Raw genomic sequence first — 19,388 nt, forward strand, 5'->3', positions numbered from 1 at the left:
ATAGGAAACAGTATATGATGTACACGCCAATGTATTTTAATTCTATTTGATGAGCATCATTCTTACCTCTAAAGAAATCCTTATCTTCTTCTAACAATATTATAAAATGCATATCCACTTTGTACCTCTCTTTGGTTGATTATGAAATTATTTTGAGAAAAACTCTAACAAAACTGTTACTAAAGTTTTAGACATACGAGGTCTGGAAATTAGATGGTTTTGAGTTGTTCCTTTTCTTTTAAACTTTGTTCATATAATAACAGTGGATTTTTAAAAACGTGCTAATTTTCAAACTCAGAACAAGAAAGCACAGACTATATGTAAAATATGGCACAATGGATGTGTTGCACCACTTGCAAAAACTAAGTGATAATTTTTCAAGGTATCACAACTGAGATCCATTCAAAGGAGCAGAATTTTAAGTGTAGGGTTAATATTACTCAAATTTATACACAGCCAGAGAATTAACAACATTGTTTCTCAAAGGTACATCTGCTCAACATAATCTAAACTTGAATAATAAAATCAATCAATCAGTTTTTCAGAAATAAAGCCATCCTATTTTGCTGGTATTATCACCTTTGAAGAATGTTGGCTTTTATTTTTATCCAATGCGAGAAAGGTAATTCAACATAAAAATGTCACTGCCAAATATACTGGAAAAAGGCTAAACTAATTAAGGTCAAAATTCACTTTCTCATGATTATATACCTAGCATCAAGCTTTTCTGTCAATTTCCAAATGCTAACATGTTTTCAGTTTTAAACATGGGCAACAAACTCAGGAGAGACTGAAAGCAGGGAAGCACTGTGACTTTACTTCAGTTCAGTAATTGAGTCTTACAGAAAACCACAAATTCCCACAGCCGTTGTTTAACAGGCTTGTTCTCAGTCACAACACCAGAAAACACATTTATCAGCCCAACTGTGACAAGTAATCTTCACTAAGGCTATCTGTCACAAAAGACAGGTGACAAGAAAGTCTATTTCCATTAGATTCAATACCCTGGCCCAGCAATCTTTACACTAAGTGGAAATATGACAGGGTGAGTAGACGGGCATTAATTTATGAGCAATTTTCAGGAAGTGGTAGAAAGGGGTCAAGAACCTTTTCAAAAATACTTGAAATTCTTCTAATTTCTATTCTGTTATTATTTCATCTGCTATCAAAGCTGTCTTTCAAAGGATCCTTCACATCTACAATGTTTCAAAGTATCTTCTCCATTAGCATGTTTTTGCAATACAAATTCTATGTGGGCAGAAAATACTGCTTTTAATGAAATGATACATAGTATAAAATATAAAATACGATTTTATTAAAATGCACTGGTGACAGAACAGTTTCACTCACATTTCCCTTTTTTGATCTATTTTTTCTAATAAATTAATAAACAGTATTAAATAATCTATCCGAGGAGTACCATTTATAAAATAAAAGGCAGAAACAAGTTAACACTTCCTAGTCTTTTACTAACATGGAAGGGATATAAGTTAAAGACAAAAATATGAACAGTAACTTGAAAAAAGATCATAAATAAATGGTAAAAACTCAAAACTTCATTATGAAAACCTTTCCAACAGTAATTTATAAAAGTATATATATTTTAAAAATCACTTGTGACAGCTTTAATAAACAATAAAATGTAAATTTAATTTAAAAGGACTGCTTCTAATGAACAAATACACTGCATATCAGCTTGGTCATACGCTAGAAGAAATATTAATCTATTAATCTACTACTATGCCATGTATCAAAAGTCTGTCATCATTTACGCTGAGTTAACATTTGTCGACTATTAACACAATAACAGAAGACATTTTATGTGGTTTCAAACTATGCATACTTTTTAAAATTTTTTTATATTTATTTTAAATAAAGATGAAGTCTCGCCATGTTGCCCAGGCGGGTCTCAAACTCCTGGGCTCTAGTAATCTTCCTGCACAGTCAACCACAGTGCTGGGATTACAGGCATGAGCCACCATACCTGGCCTGCATACAATCATTTTCTGTAGTACTTAAATATATAATTATTTCTGTAGTACTCAAAAGAAGCACCTTCTACAAAAATATAAGGAAGATACTTTCAAGTAGGTACCTACTAAACACAGAACTACTTTCTGTAGCATAATGGGCAGAACAAAGCAAATCTATAACTGCATATTTGTTATCACCCAGCCTGATGGTAAAATTGTTGCCTGAATTTTGCATCTGCTGTACAAATAAATGAACATTTCTGAAGTATTTCATAAGCATACGTTAGTGAGGGCCACATACAGACAATACACATACACTCAAATAACAAACAGACTCTTAACTTTCAATAAATAGCCTACCACTTAGAAATATAATTTCCCCCTTTCATTTTTTCAATAAATACTATTAGTAAATAAAGTCATTACTTAGTGTCCTACTTGCCAATTTGCAGAACAATTAATCACAAAGTTTTTAATCACTTGCATACTTATTGAATTCTGTAACCCAGAACTGCATTACATGAGTGATCGGCTTTTGTAATCTTGTTGTAGTTATACGATTTAATTTGTGTATACATAAACAGCTGCTGCTGACAGCTGTCTGATGCTACCCTGCAACCAAATAATTCATCCCAGCAGGAACAACAGTAATACTTTTTAACGTTTCCTCTCCCCTCTAGAGATCAAAAACAGTTCCAAGGCAAATACCTTTTCATAATAAACAATACCATATTCCTTATCATCACACTTGACACATCGAAACTCAACCATCAGGTACATGAAATTAGAACTTCGTTTTTCACTCTGAAAAAGAAAAAAATGATTTTCATGAAAAATGATTATTTTCAACATTCTCTTAAAGGATCAGTGTGCATCATTTTTCCCAATTCAGTAACACACGTATCTATCAAATACAAGTCAAAACATAACACATTTTTATTTTATTATATACATGTAGTGTGTTTTACACAGCACTATTATTTTATTACAGACAGCACTACTGTTTATTCAGTGGTGTCTACCATGCACTTATAACTGCTTTCTCAAATTGAACATTTTTGGTGTATTCTTTGGGTTTATAATCTTGAAGGTATTTTGCACACATGTTCATGACAACTATTTTATTTCAAAAAAAAAAAAAGAATGGTTTGTCCAACAACTGTAAGCTAAGTTCACCCTTAACCTATATGACTAAACTATAGAAATCAATATATGTAACAAAAATCAAAAATAAAAAAAGTGTGCAACCTAAGAAAAGAGACCATTTGAGTTTACCAAGTATAGCCTTTACAAGTTTCTCACAATTTATAAATGGTCTTAAAATGATTTGTCACTTATAAATTTTTATCCACACTTTAAATATACTGTGGAATAATTACTTCTTGTTCCAACATAAAAAACATTTATATAATTGTGTCCCCTTTAAAATAAAAAAGCAAACATGATCACATGTCACTTAACAACAGGTACACATTCTGAGAAATGCATCATTAGGCAGTTTAGTCGTGTGAACACCATGAAGTATAAACACACAAATCTAGATGGTATAGCCTACCACACACCTAGGTTATATGGTATAGCCTATTACCCCTAGGCTACAAACTTGTTACTTCAGGTTAATTCAGGTTACTGTACTGAATACTGTGGGCACCTGTAACACAACAGTTAAGCACCTGTATATCTAAACATACCTAAAAGAGAAAAGGTACAGTAAAAATAAAGTACTATAATCTTATGGAAGCACCACTGTACATGTGATCTGTGGCTGAACGAAATGATGTGATGAGGCACATGACTGTATTAGGGTGATGATGAAGTGAAAATACAATGAAGTCTAAAGGGGTAATTAGCCTTGACCCAAAACACCTGTAAAAATGGTTTGAGCTCTAATATGTAAAATCACCAGGCATGGTGGCTCACATCTGTAATCCTAGCACTTTGGGAGGCAGAGGTGGGAGGACTGCTTGAAGCCAGGAGTTTGAGACTATCCTGGGCAACAGAGCCAGACTCTACAAAAAACTCTGAGACTATCCTGGGCAATACAGGCAGTTTGAGACTATCCTGGGCAACAGAGCCAGACTCTACAAAAAACTCTGAGACTATCCTGGGCAATACAGGCAGTTTGAGACTATCCTGGGCAATAGAACTAAACTCTACAAAAAACTTTAAAAATATTAGCCAGGCCTGTAGTCCTAACAAGCTGGGAAGCTGAGGCAGGAGGACTGCCTGAATCCAGAAGTTTGAGGCTGCACTGGGCATACCAGGGTAATCCAGTCTGGGTGACAGAGCAAAACCTTGTCTCAAAAGAGAAAAAAAAGAAATGATAATAAATAATAAAGGTCTGAAGAGGTTACTTACATTATTCAGCTTTACAAAACATATTATAGTCTATTTTGGTAATGGTAATAGGGTGGTAATGGTAATTTCTTTTAAAGAAATTAAAATGTGAAAATATGAAAAAGGCTGGGCAAAGCAAACTCTAACATTACATTTTCCATACCCAGTGATATCTAAGTTTAAGAAGAGAAAAACGTAAGTTAGTATTATGAGTAAACTTTTTGAAATGTGACTTATAAAAATAAAAAAGTAAGCCTTTCTTCCAGTTTAAGTATATAAGAATGTATTATGAATAAATTTAGAAAAGGGACCAAATACGAGAATTGAATGTAAATGTTGTTCAACATCACTACCTTTATTTTAAAATAAAAGAATCCTAAAATCTAACTTTTGCAATGGTTCACTGTAAAATTAAAAACTTCTTTCTACCTGCTGAAAATTATTTGGAGAATATAAATTAAGTTGTGGCTTATGGTCATTATAAATTAGACAAATCACAAATTGATGTCCTTGTCTCCTAATCTGATTAAAAATATAATTATTATTTCTGTTCTCTAGGTGTGGAATGTTAGGCCTAACATCTGGTATTTTAGAGCAAATATACAAAAAAGGAAACTATTTTTGTTACAACTTCTGGCAGCCTCTCATTGAAGCCATCTTTATTTAAACATACAAACTGGCTCATATACAAGGTCAAGAAAAAAAAATAACTTAAATCACATAACCTTATAGAGGGTGCAGAGTCCTATATGCACCCTCTATAGACAAGCGATAAATTAATTGAAGAGAGAACTTGCTGAAATGATTTATGGTAACTGAAGTGAAAAGCTGGCACTGTGCTGATGGAAGATTTATCCAACACTGACTTAAACATGAGCTGATATGACAGAGAACCCACCACTGAGGCATTAAGGCTGCACAGGTTTCACTCATATGATATTTAGAACATCTTACAATATCCACTACCTACTTGATGGTTTCACATTAGGTTAAAATATCGGGAAGGCTGATACCTCAAATTTTCCAGTTATTAGTATAGAATTCCCAGCTACAGGGGTTAACCCTAATAATCCTACATTTGTAAGATACCTAATAATAAACAATTCTTATCAAAAAATTGTTAATTTAAAAATTTACAGAAAATATTTTAAAATAAAAGAGGGATATAACCCACCTCATTTATCATTTCTATTTCTCTAAATGTCAATCTATCCAGCCAATCTACTTTCACCATGTGTCCTTGTCGATGAGCTTTGGTGAGCTGCAGAATAAATACAATGATGAGAATTTTAATATAGATCTAGTAGAAAGAAGGACCAAGAATGTCAGAATGGCAATGTCCGCTTCACATATGATATTTACCTATACACAAGAGAAACCATACGCAACTAGCAGGATAAGAAAGTTGGCAAGAGACAAATCATTATTTTTTTAAAGAAAAACAATTACATTTTTTTAAAAAGGTCCACAATTTGCCATATTTTGACATGATAAAGAATAATGAAGTTGTTCCTGAAATTATCTCCATGTTCTATATTTCTCATATTTTGACTATTACAAAAAGATGGAATTATAATAATAGTTTCATGAATGGGAAATAAACCAGTTTTTTCTTTCCAGCTTTCAATGTATCTAACCAACATGAATAAATGACAGTTACAGGTAATAAGACATTTTTCTGGGTTTATACATTAATATTCTAAGGTTTAAGCTTACACATACGCATGTATGCTTTAATTTTAGGGAATGGTGATAAAAGACTTCAGTTTTCTAGAATAGCAGTTGGTAGAGTCCTGTGAGGTCTTATGTACCAATCTAACTTTAGTTTTATAAATTAAATAATAATTCTTCAACTCTTTCAAATCCATAGAGAATTCCAGGTAAGTTCTAAGGTCCTTAAATTAGAACCAGGTTTTGAATTAGAATGTGCAATACTAAAAATCAACACCCCTCTCATTCCTTCTAAACAAATTGACAGTATAAAGCAAAACTGGACATGAAAGCTTCCACTTCATTGTCCATATCATGACAGCATTCCTATAAGAACAGCAAACACTGCCATCAATTTTCTCTCTCTTGCAGACCTAAAAATCTTCACTATCAATCTTTTTTCTCTTCCTCAACTCATCACAACTATGTGGTCACACTATTTCAGAAATAAAAATACTAACGTCACACAAAAAGTCTGAAGTTCATTTTAATAAAAAAAAAAGTAATATCAATTTAGCTTTCTTCCAATAATTCCCTCTCACGTGAGGTAATTTCTATATGAAATTGTATGAAAAGTTATTAATAAGCTTAGCATGATTACAAAAAGCAGCCACTAAATATTGTGTTGGCTCCAGTGGAATAATACACAAATATGCTAGCAACATGGAAAGAGATCTAGAAATAGTCACAAGGAAACCAAAAGAAGACCAGGCAATGTGACCTACAGAAAAGAGTGATAGAGTAGAAGCTGGAAGACCAGAGTTCCAACCTTAATACTCCATTTTCAAACTATGTCCTTTCTGAACCCACATAAATAAAATCAAAGTATTAACGTCTATTCTTACTCTCAAAACTCAAATAAAATAACAGATGCAAAATACAACAGGTGGTATTATTTCATGCAGTCATTGGAAGCTTCTATTCTCACTCACTTCGCAATATGCTGCAAATTGGTTTTCCAAATAAATGAAAATATAAAAGGTCATTTTACACCCTTTGCTTGTACGAACGAAGTAACAATTAGTAATAAGAGTTTGTATACTTCCTAGAGGAATGGAGAAAAAAATAACATTTACTTACATGCCAAATTGTAGGCACTTTTTATAACCACACTATTTCATAGACAATTTTGACCCCTGTTTGCAGATGACTATCAACTACTACTATGAAGCGGCCAAGCTAGGGTTTAAATCCCGGTCTATATGATTCTAAAGCCTATACTCCTACCACCAGTCTCTGCTGTCCTCTCTACTGATGTACGATGACTTTTAAGTGAAACTCATTTCTGTCATTTCTTTAATATTAGTTTTGTATTCATGATGCAACAGATGATCCACTACTAATTTCCTATGAGCAAAGAATTGGCAATGGTAAATTAAGTTTAGATGAGGGAGAATGTGGTGGGAACTTTTTCCTCCTTTACTAAAACTATTCAGACAAATTAGAAATGTTCTAAAGCCATTTTCACTAGCTCGCAAATTTATGTTTGCTGCTAATACATATTATCTCCCATATAGCATATGATTAGCTTTCTAATTTGAATACCAAACATGACCGATTGCATAAGAGCCACTAAAGAATGTATGGACAGCATGCCAGTACTAAAATTGGTACAGTCACTATGAAAATAAGTTTAAATTATACTAGAGAAATTCACATTTGTGCACCATTATTTGCAGTACGGAAAAATTAGACACAAAAGAATGAAAATGTCCATCAACAGTAGGAACTGTTAAGTAAACTACACACACACTATGAAATACTATAATCGGAAAGAATGAGAAAAATCTGTATGCCTTCATAGGAAAGATATTGTTGACTGCAAAACTGATTGTGAAATTAAAGGTACCATTTATGCTATGGAAGTTGTTTGCATGTCTATCTCCTGTACCTGACTTTGAGATTGACAGCAAAAACTCTGTGTATCTGAGTTAATTTGATGATTTTCACAGATTTGAACAGTTACCACTCAAAATGTCTCCTAGCTGCCTGTCCTATTTACCTATTACTTCATAACAAACCACCCTAAAACTTAGTGGCTTAAAACAACATTCATTTTATTGTTTCTCTTTACTTTTTTGGCAAAATCATCTTCTTGAGAGACATTTATTCATTTTTTCTTGTAGTCTCACTCATTGGTAGTCATAATATTGTATTCATTGGGTGGTTGGAGCTGGAACATCCAAGCTGGCTTGACTCACATTTCTAACACCTTGGTGATAAAGGGTGGGCTTAGCTGGGATACCAGGGTGGTAGGGCCTCTCGTTCTCCACGTATTCTCAGTGCTGCTCCCTCTTCAAATGGTTTTTCAACTTGGTCACTCCAACAGAATAGCTGGACTTCTCACATGATGGCTTAATGTTCCCAACATGTGAAGAAACCAAAGCTGTCACACTGTCTTGCCTAGAACAGATGCAGCGTCACTTCTGCTGCATTTCATCAGTTAAAATGAGCCACAGGGTAATATAGATATAATGTGGAAGAGTGTTACTATCAGAAAGCATATTTCATTAACTATCAGAAAGCACATTCATTTCATATTTCATTTCATTGAGTTAGTCTCCTAAGAGACTAGCTACCACAGTGCTTACTTATCAGAGAGTCCAAGCACATAGTACAATTAATTGTTCCATTGCAATGGAGCAGGTGTGTACAGTTTAGAGATGGCAAAGTCAGCTCTTGGCTGGACTTTAGGCAGCAGAAAAAGTCTAGAACTAGCTATCACAATTGCTAAATGATCCATCCTTGCCTTCCTCTTCAGAATAATCTCCTTCAACTCTCCAATAAATTCACCAAACTCCAGCTAACACAGTCTCTTCTGTTTCTTCAAACCATAAAGCCGTTTACCTTTACTGCTTAATGCTGGTGAAATAGTTATTAATAATTACATTAATTTTTATTAATTTTATAAAACTATAAAGCACTATGTAAGCTGTAACAGCTATTCCAATTACTCCATAACCTATGTCACTTCATCTCTTATGGGTGCTGATAACAATGTAGATATACTTGAGAGGTTTTCATCAGTCCAAAGCAACTTCTAGTTATCCCCAATCCAGGAACTTCTATAGATACAAAAGACCAAAAATGAACAAAAACACAGGTGGCATAACAATTTATATTTCATTTTGGGTCTGAAATGTCAGTGATTTAGATCTTTCCAAAGAGAAAACATGCATTCTGTTACGCGGCAGGGTAAAAGTAGGGCAATCTGTTTCAATTACCCGTGAAGAAATAATCCTCACTAGGATGCCCATTCTAGGATGGGGACAAATCAAGAAATAGGAAAAAAAAAAAAAAAAAAAAATTCATTCTCTCTTTTTAAAGGAACACAGGTTTCTTACAGAATTCACAGGAAGTCACAAAGATTTTGAAGAAAAGTCCACTGTCTCTCACACACACACACACACACACACACACACACAAATGGCATAATTTAGCCCAACTTCTCCAAGAATTAAAGAGCAAGGAGTTTTAAAAGGTATTTAAATAAAAGAATCCACGAGATCCAAATAACAACATGCCTGGGAAACTTCTTGGAGTACTAATTCTGTATTGTCAGATTTAATAGAAGAACAAAAAGATGTGCTTGAGGAAGATGTCTCAGATTAGTAGGTGTCTAATAAAAGTATAAAGGACAGAGCCAAAAGTAGGCCAACTTGCTGCGCATTGTGTAAGAATAGGACCAGCAGGGAAACAAATTTCGGAGCAGATAGTGATCCTTGGTAATAGACAGACTTCCATGATCATTAGAACTCACAGTTCATTGCTCCATATTCTTCTCTGCTTTATTAGACAAAAAAGGTTCCTGAGTGCAAGAGCTATGAATGGTCACTAGAAGCTAGCATTTATTCATTCAATGCCAATTTATACTTATTGAAAGGCTTTCTATGTGAAAGGATGACAGACATAATGAAAAACAAATGTAAGTATACTCTGATATTCTACCCAAAGAGCTTTGGGGCTTCAGGGGAAGAGGTGGCAGCTGGAGAGAGAGAGAAAAAAGAAAGATTCCTGCCCTTGGTCACTCTTCCCTAATCCTTATACACTCTCAATACAAATATATGTAACTTTCTGGCTATTAAGTAACAAACTTCCATCATGTCCTCTGTCCTTGAGATGAGTATAGAATGTTGAACAAAAGAAGCAAGTTCTCTGCCCTAACAGAACATCAAGGTGGAAATAAGTGAGTCATTCAATATAGTAAGTACTTAAAAGTGTAACTATAAATTGGAACAGTGATATGAAAGTAGTACCTTATGACTGATAACTTGGAAATACAGGATATGAGCAAATCAAGTAAGTTGTCTGAAAAGAACTTAAAAATATAATCCTCACCTTCCTTTTCAAATCAACAGAAAATGAACCAAGAATTTCAAACATTTTTAATATCCAACCATAGAAGACTGCTGAAATCAATTATGACTTATCCACACTATGCAAAACCCTCCAGCCTTTACAAATTATGTGGCAGAAGTATCTTAAATAGCCTGGAACAATTTTGAGACACCATTAAATGTAAAAGCAAGGTTCAGTTAAACACACAGATATGGTATGATTCTAATTTTAAAATAAATGTACACATATTCATCTATAACACACATACATTTATTAATTTACTGAAAGCATATAAACTAAAGTGCCAGTGATTATCTTTGAGTGGTAGGTAGATTGGGGTGACTTTCATAGTCTTCCTTGTGCTGTAACAATATTCTACCACTGTAGAAGACGTATATTATCTTTGTAGTAAGAAAAAATCAGTCATTCAAAAGCTAAAGTAATTTAAGAAACAATTAATTGTGGAGAAAGCGCTGTTGGGAAAACCACTAAAGATTAGCCTTTATAAAGATAATGCTAAATAAAGCAATTTTATTTCATAATAAAAGCTCAAAAAATAAAGCCCTATCTCATTAATTTAACTTAACTACCTGAAATAAAATAAATATGATTGCTCTCTCACTTTCTTCCAAGGGTCTTTCACCTAGATACAACTACAAAACCATACAAATTAGAAGATGTTACTATTTTTCAATAGGTGTTTAATAATGTCTGGTACTACTATATACAAGAGACTGTTTTTCCAGTAACCCTTTATATGATTACACAGGGTTGCATTTTGTCAATTACCTCCCATCTCGTTCCTCTAAACTCCCTCAAGTTAAAGGTCATAGCTTAACTCATTTGACTCTAATGCCTCTCTTGAGTCTAAAATAGAACTGAGCTAAATTAATGAATACTTGAACAGAGTACCATTATTTGTCTGCTAATATAGTCGCATGGTGCACTAGAATTCTATTACTAAAAAAGTGTAATTCTTTAAAAAAAACAAGACAATAAGCATCTCAAATCAAATATAAACTATGCAGTACCTTTTTTTTTTTTTTTTAGACAGGGTCTCACTCTGTTGCCCAGACTGGAGTACAGTGGCGTGATCTCGGCTCACCGCAACCTCCGCCTCCCAGGCTCAAGAGATTTTCCTATTTTCCTACCTCAGCCTCCTGAGTAGCTGGGATTACAAGCATGCACCACCATGCCTGGCTAAGTTTTTTTTGTATGTCTAGTAGAGAAGGGGTTTCAACATGTTGGGCAGGCTGGTCTCAAACTCCTGACCTCAAATGATCCACCTTTCTTGGCCTCCAAAAGTGCTGGGATTACAGGTATGAGCCACCAGGCCTGGCCAAGCTATGCAGTAATTTATAACTTCAGACCAAATGCAGTTGTATAACATAATTTATTTGAACAACTGAGATTAGAAAAAGAATCGTGTACGTGTGCGTGTTAGAGAGTTTGCATATGTTTATGTATTTAATTCTTGGCAAGCAAAGAAGTTTCTTCTAGTTTCTTCTATCTTCCTGATTAACAAAGTCTTGGTCACAAATCTTCAATTTTACTTTCAAACTGTACATGTAAATCTTATTATTCAGGAAGAGTAGTATTTGCTTCATAAAAGTTTCATTTAGTTAAACTTCTTGAAGATAAATCTAGCCTTAAAAGTGTCTTACTATTTTTCTGGCAGAAACTATAACTGTAAAGACAGAAAACAGATTTACAGAACATAAATCAATACTGTTTTAGGGCTCAATTTTACACTGGCAAAAACTAATTTAGTCTACTTGCTATCATTGGTTTCCAGACAAATCCAAAAGTTTTGACAGTCTTAGCAGTAAGCAAACCAAAGTGATTAATAAAAAAGATGCTACCCATGTAGCATTAAAAATAAATTTACGAGATATTCCCAAAACCTTGTTATAACACAATTCAATGGCGACACAGAATCAAAGCAATAAGCTATGTTTATAAAAGCTTTACCAGATATTTATACAAAAACCTGTATCTAAGAGGTATACTTGGTGATATCAATGACATCACTGAATAAATTTGATAGCCTTGAATAATTTCAGCATTTATCATAATTCTGTTGTTTATTCTTGTCATTTATAAAACATTTGAGGAAGAAAAAAATGTAAGACAGTTCTTCCCAACCCAAATGTTATATCTAGGATCCTATATTTTCATTTGTAAAGTAACAAATGTATTCTCCAACTCTTTAGGACACCATTTTTCTTCCTCTAAAACACATACATTTAAAAGACGGAAGTTTTACTTGTTCCTAGTGATAAAAGTACATTATTTCAGATATAATAAATAAATAAGGGTGTTCTTACTGTTTTTGAGAAAATGAAATTATTTTTACTATAGTCATTATTGCAAATGGTCAGGTCTCAATTGTTTTTTGTTTGTTTTTTTATTTATAGAGACAAGGTTTCATCATGTTGCCCAGGCTGGCTTCAAACTCCTGAGCACAAGTTATCCTCCCCATCAGCCTCCCAAAGTGAATTGTTTATATTGTGGACAAAAAGTAAATATAATATACATACATATTAACAGAACACTGTATATATTTTGTATATTCATTTACCTACATGGGGTAATGGTTACATCATTAGGGATGATAGATTCACCCTCCTATATTACTATACCTAGTCTAATATTGCACTGCATGTACTGTTGACATCATAACTAAGGGCAGTTGATTAGAAAACAGAAAACTGAAGATTATCAAGCTACTTTAGCTATAACCTAAATCATTAAGTGATTCAGCTATGGAGAAAGGACACTTTCTTTATGTGATATACCTAACCAAGTGAAGACTTAACCAAGTGAATACTTAACCAAGTATAGATATTTCTTACAAAGAATATCAACTTCCCAAGAAAAGTGCTAACATATACAATCAATGGAAAGCAATTTTAGGAACTTAAGTGTTAAATTCTGAAAACAATAAATTATGTAACAATAATGAGGGGAAAAGATCACTAATAGGTCCTTCTAAATAATTTATTCTGTTAAATTAATTTGATCCAGAATGTCAGTTTATTCATGAAGATTACTTCACATAATTTATTCAAGGTGGAAGTGTATTCAGAATCCAGGAGAAGTACAGGTAATCAACTTGCTATAATTTATAAACAAAATAGTCTCTGAGGTTAATTTTCCTTTTCAGAATAGCTAAAAAGAATAATAATAATAATGGCATGATTCCTATAATCAGCAGAGATAATGGAGATCTGACCATATTTTAACAATGAAAAATACCCAGAAATACAGAAATAGCTAGTTATTCAATAAGCTGTAACTTACAGTGAGAGCTGTAACTCAGGAATCTTGACGCCAGTCTTCATCCCCAGTTATAATGTATCCCATTATTATTTAAATCTTTCATCAGTTTTGATAGTTCTACTAATCTTAAAAGTGTAAACTAAAACATAATGCCTTCATTTTTCAAAACACCTCCTCCCTGGATAGTTTCATGTTTCTCATTTCTCCAAAATCTAACTACAAAATATCATTACATGGGTACAGGTTTAGAAATCATCAAGTTGCTAACCCATTATAGAATTTGTAACAAGAACTGACGTCCAGTATATAATAAAAATCACTTTTTAAATCATATCTCTAAACCCAAAACCTTTACTGATCTTCGTCTTTCAGAAGTAACATGCAAGTATATTCACATCTCTGGCAGGAAACATGCAGCTCTAAAAAGCCCATTTCAGAATGAGAGTTTAGGGATTTTATTGGGAGTTGGTCACAACGGCAATCTCTGCCTTACAACTACCAAAGTTTTAGACTTCCAGAAAGAAAGCAAGTGCTCATCATAAATCACATGTGGAAATAGTCTAGACATAGTGAAACATCTGTATCAGTTAGGCGCTGTTTCAGAAAATCAGTTCTCAGACATCAGCCGAGGGCCAACCTTGCAAGGAGGCCCTTCTAAGGACAGCAGCCTTAGGCCTGCCATGTGAATTTTTTTTTTTTTTTTTTAAGAGACGGGGTCTCTTATACAAGTTACTCAGCCTGGTCTCAAACTCCTGGACTCGAGCAATCTTCCTACCTCAGCCTTCCATGTAGCTGAGTGGCTGAAACTATAGGTGCACACCAACATGCCTAGCTATTAACTCTTCCACATGTCAAATTAAAAGGGAAAAAAGGTAAGATCAAAAGAATCCCAATTTTTTCCTTTTTGGGGGGTAAGTTTCAATATCCATTCATCATGTAAACTTTTAAAAAATAACAGAAAACTTTTTTTTTTTTTTAATATGCGGTCTCACTCCCTGGCCCAGAATCACTGCAGTTTCATACTCCTGGGTTCAAGCGATCCTCCCACCTCAGCCTCCAGAGTACGGAGGACTATGGGCATGTGCTACCTTTCCCAGCTTATTTTTTTTATTGTTATTTTTTGTAGAGATGGGGTCGTGCCATGTTGCACAAGTTGGTCTCAAACCCCGGGCTCAAGCGATCCTCCAGCCTCAGCCTCTCAAAGCGCTGGGATTACAGGCAAGAGCCTCTGCACCTGGCCACAGAAAACTTTTTTTTAACCTGAAAGAAGAAATTTACCAAGAATAGCCAACATCTTACCAAAGAATTAAATGTAAGAAGCACTCTCATTAAACTCAGGAACAAAACAAGGATGACTCTACTACTGTTTCTATTAAACACTGTTCCAGAATCAACAGTTTCTATTAAACATTGTACCCACTAAAAACAGCAAAAAGTTGAAGTTGAGAGAATAAACAAACTGACTTACTCATACATTGGAAAAATATATAGTAGTTTAAATGGAAGCACATGAGTCATACAGATTAACAAGGATAAATATAAAAAAATTAACTTTTTTCTTAAAAAAGTAAATTACAAACTAAAAAGGGAACTTCTTATGTGATTCTTAAATTTTTTTTTTTTAATGTGAAACAAGGCAAAATGTTAACATATATTCAGTCTTGATAGTGAATACATGGACATCTATTACATGCTTCTGTGTATTTTTCTATTTGAATTGTTCTATGATAAAAATATAAATTTTAAATACATAATGTTAAAACCCCAACAGTTAACTTCCCAGAACTAGGAAAACTGAATAAATCAATGAGTGCCTTTATGTTACCCCTTCTCAACAATCTTGTTTTTCAATTACTACTTAGCTAAATTATTTGGTTAACTCTTCTAGGCTGAAGGGCACTTTGATGAAGATTATGATTCAACTAAATAAACTAAACCAATTCGGTGTCTAACATAGACCTACTTCTTCAATGTGCTTTTAATACATTCAAAAGAAAGAAAAAATATTAAAAAATACTGTTATCTTTAGGGATTTTTCCTTTAGAATTTCAATCCAAGACCTTCTTAAGTCCACGCCAAACTGTCCCCTTGAGAATGGGACCAAGGGAACCAAGGAACCCCTTGGTCCTTTTGGGTTATCTTCCTTTTTAGGTTCTCAAATCAATGGAACATCTTGCCGTTCTCAAACTTTCTGAGAACTGACATATCCCTAACTTGGTCCATTATTGCACTCCTTGATTATAACTGCAATTCCAAAGTATAATGTAACATCTTTAGTTCTTTCCAAAATTCCTGTTACTCCCTTTTCATTAATCACTTCTTTTATAGTGGTGTAAATTAGCCTAGAGGTCCAGCATGGTGGCTTATGCCTATAATCCCAGCAGTTTGGGAGGCTGAGGCAGGAGGACTGCTTAAGCCTAGGAGTTTGAGACCAGCCTAGGCAACCTAGTGAGACACCATCTCTATGTAAAAGAAACTATTCGAACATGGTGGTGCACACCTGTAGTCCCAGATCCTCCGGAGGATGTGGGAGGATCACTTGAGTCCAGGAGACTGAGGCTACAGTGAGCTGTGAATGCACCACTGCACTCCAGCCTGGGCAAAAGGGCGAGACCCTGTCTCCAAACAAACAAACAAAAACAAAAACAAAAAATTGGCCTAGAGAAGCAGTGTCCTTTTTTTCTCAAACTTCTGAAAAATAATCCTGTGATCAAGTCAATAATCTGACAAAAGCCTGAGCTGAATGAATGAGACTTCATTACCATTATTACTAACTTTCTAGCTGCATCATTTTTTGTGATCACACAAAGAAAATAGCCATTTCCAGCCCAGGCATGGGAGCTCACACCTGTAATTCCAATGCTTTGGGAGGCCAAGGCGGGTGGATCACTTGAGGTCAGGAGTTCGAGACCTGCCTGGCCAACATGGTGAAACCCTGCCTCTCTTAAAATTACAAAAATTAGCCAGGCGTGGCGGCATGCACTGTAATCCCAGCTACTCAGGAGGCTGAGGCAGATCTACTGTTTTTTTTCATTGCTTTTAAAGTATGTATTGGTAACAACTAGAGCCATATATCATTCATAACTCCAATTCTTTTATAGCACAAATATGTAATGGGTGCTTACCATAGGCAGGTCACTGTTTACTGACTTAATGGGCATCATCTTTTATGCCATACTTGAGGACCTGCACTGTAGACATTGCTTCATATTCTAGTTACCTTTTCTCCTGTTTTCAATTTTAATCTTCTAAATAAGAACAATATACTCTTCATGCAAACACATTCTTCTCAATCCTTAAATCTTAAGCATATGTCACTGATACTTATTTTGGAAAGAGATTTCCATAAAGAATTTAAAGACGTGGTTTTAGGTGCTGGTTCTGCAAGTTACCAAATATGTAACCACAAATAAACAGCTTAACTTCTCTATGCTTTCATCTTTTCATGAATTTAAAAACAATGTAGTGTATAAGTCCTAATCCTACACTTCTCAGAATCAAATAAAAGCAAGTAAAAAAGTAATAACAACAGCTAACATTTATTAGTGCTCGGTATTTGCTGAGCAGTATGCTAAATCCTTTAAATATTTTATCATTTACACTTAGTCTTCACAATAATCTCCAAAAACAGATATAACTACTATTCCTACTTTACAGAAGAGGATTTCATGACTTGGTAAAGGTTAAATAGCTAGTTCAAGATCACAGCTGGGATTTGAATAAAAAATGGTCTCTAAAGCCACGATCTTAATCCCTTCCCTATTTTAGTTTGCAATCTATGCTAACAGGTTTTGTTGATATTAAAGCACTTTACATATGCAAAGTGATTATAAATGTAGTTACTATTATTAGTCACAATAACACTAACAACAATGACATCGGGAACTTAGTAACAGTTTTTTTTTTTTTTTTGGTCTTCAACATTTAGAAGTGTGCCTTTGACAATGGTGAAGATAAAAGACTTGTACGTGTACAAAACACTAAAATCTCAGGGCTCCTCTAACCAGTGCTTTAGGACAAGTACCCATCTGATGCAATGGATTAATGCAAAATACTTTCTTTCAAGGGTAAATATTATAGTGGGTCAAACTACTTTAATCCCACTTTAGAAAACTAATTACATGACCAGAAAATTCCTTGCTATCTTAATCCTGATTTTCATGGATTATTTTGTGATTGTGATAATTTGTCAATGTTTATTCAAAAGATGCAGTACAACCAGCATATTCAAGTAAATTTAAATTAAAAGGATACTATAAAGAAAGTCCTGTAATCCCAGCACTTTGGGAGGCCGAGGCAGGCAGATCACGAGGTCAGGAGATAGAGACCATCCTGGCTAACACGGTGAAGCGCCATCTCTACTAAAAATACAAAAAAAATCTAGATCCTTGAGGAATCACCACACTGTCTTCCACAATGGTTGAACTAGTTTACAGTCCCACCAACAGTGCAAAAGTGTTCCTATTTCTCCACATCTTCTCCAGCACCTGTTGTTTCCTGACTTTTTAATGATCATCATTCTAACTGGTGTAAGATGGTATCTGATTGTGGTTTTGATTTGCATTTCTCTGATGGCCAGTGATGATGAGCATTTTTTCATGTGTCTGTTGGCTGCATAAATGTCTTCTTTTGAGAACTGTCTGTTCATATCCTTCGCCCACTTTTTGATGGGGTTGTTTGAGTTTTACTTGTAAACTTGTTTAAGTTCTTTGGAGATTCTGGATATTAGCCCTTTGTCAGATGGGTAGATTGTAAAAATTTTCTCCTATTTTGTAGGTTGCCTGTTCACTCTGACGGTAGTTTCTTTTGATATGCAGAAGCTCTTTAGTTTAATTAGATCCCATATGTCAATTTTGGCTTTTGTTGCCATTGCTTCTGGTGTTTTAGACATGAAGTCCTTGCCCATGCCTATGTCCTGAATGGTACTGCCTAGGTTTTCTTCTAGAGTTTTTATGGTTTTAGGTCTAACATTTAAGTCTTTAAGCCATCTTGAATTAATTTTTGTATAAAGTGTAAGGAAGGGATCCAGTTTCAGCTTTCTATATATGGCTAGCCAGTTTTCCCGGCACCATTTATTAAATAGGGAATCCTTTCCCCATTTCTTGTTTTTGTCAGGTTTGTCAAAGATCAGAGGGTGGGAGATGTGTGCCATCCCATTACTGGGTATATACCCAAAGGATTATAAATCATGCTGCAATAAAGACACATGCACACGTATGTTTATTGTGGCACTATTCACAATAGCAAAGACTTGGAACCAACCCAAATGCCCGTCAATGATAGACTGGATTAAGAAAATGTGGCACATATACACCATGGAATACTATGCAGCCATAAAAAAGGATGAGTTCATGTCCTTTGTAGGGACATGGATGAAGCTGAAAACCATCATTTTCAGCAAACTATTGCAAGGACAGAAAACCAAACACCACATGTTCTCACTCATAGGTGGGAATTGAACAATGAGAACACTTGGACACCGGAAGGGGAACATCACACACCAGGGCCTGTTGTGGGGTGGGAGGATGGAGGAGGGATAGCATTAGGAGATATACCTAATGTAAATGATGAGTTAATGGGTGCAGCATACCAACATGGCACATGTATATATATGCAACAAACCTGCACGTTGCGCACATGTACCCTAGAACTTAAAGTATAATAATAAAAATAAATACACAAATAAAATAAAATACAAAAAAATTAGCCGGGCATGGTGGTGGACGCCTGTAGTTCCAGCTACTTGGG

The 19,388-nt window shown here is 34.5% G+C and overlaps 1 protein-coding gene across 2 annotated transcripts in view; it reads right to left on the minus strand.

Annotated features, from left to right (window-relative positions):
* Positions 1-19,388, minus strand: part of PIK3C3 (phosphatidylinositol 3-kinase catalytic subunit type 3) — a 126,153-nt gene that overhangs the window by 86,721 nt on the left and 20,044 nt on the right. For both annotated transcript variants that reach the window (XM_007974179.3, XM_007974178.3), the window contains 2 exons: positions 5,485-5,571; positions 2,682-2,777 (listed from right to left, as the gene is read on the minus strand). In XM_007974179.3, the coding sequence (XP_007972370.2) occupies positions 2,682-2,777; positions 5,485-5,571 (183 nt within the window). The remainder of the gene's footprint in view (positions 1-2,681; positions 2,778-5,484; positions 5,572-19,388) is intronic.

The sequence above is a fragment of the Chlorocebus sabaeus genome, chromosome 18 (genome assembly GCF_047675955.1).
Source record: "Chlorocebus sabaeus isolate Y175 chromosome 18, mChlSab1.0.hap1, whole genome shotgun sequence".
In the NCBI taxonomy this organism is placed as follows: domain Eukaryota; kingdom Metazoa; phylum Chordata; class Mammalia; order Primates; family Cercopithecidae; genus Chlorocebus; species Chlorocebus sabaeus.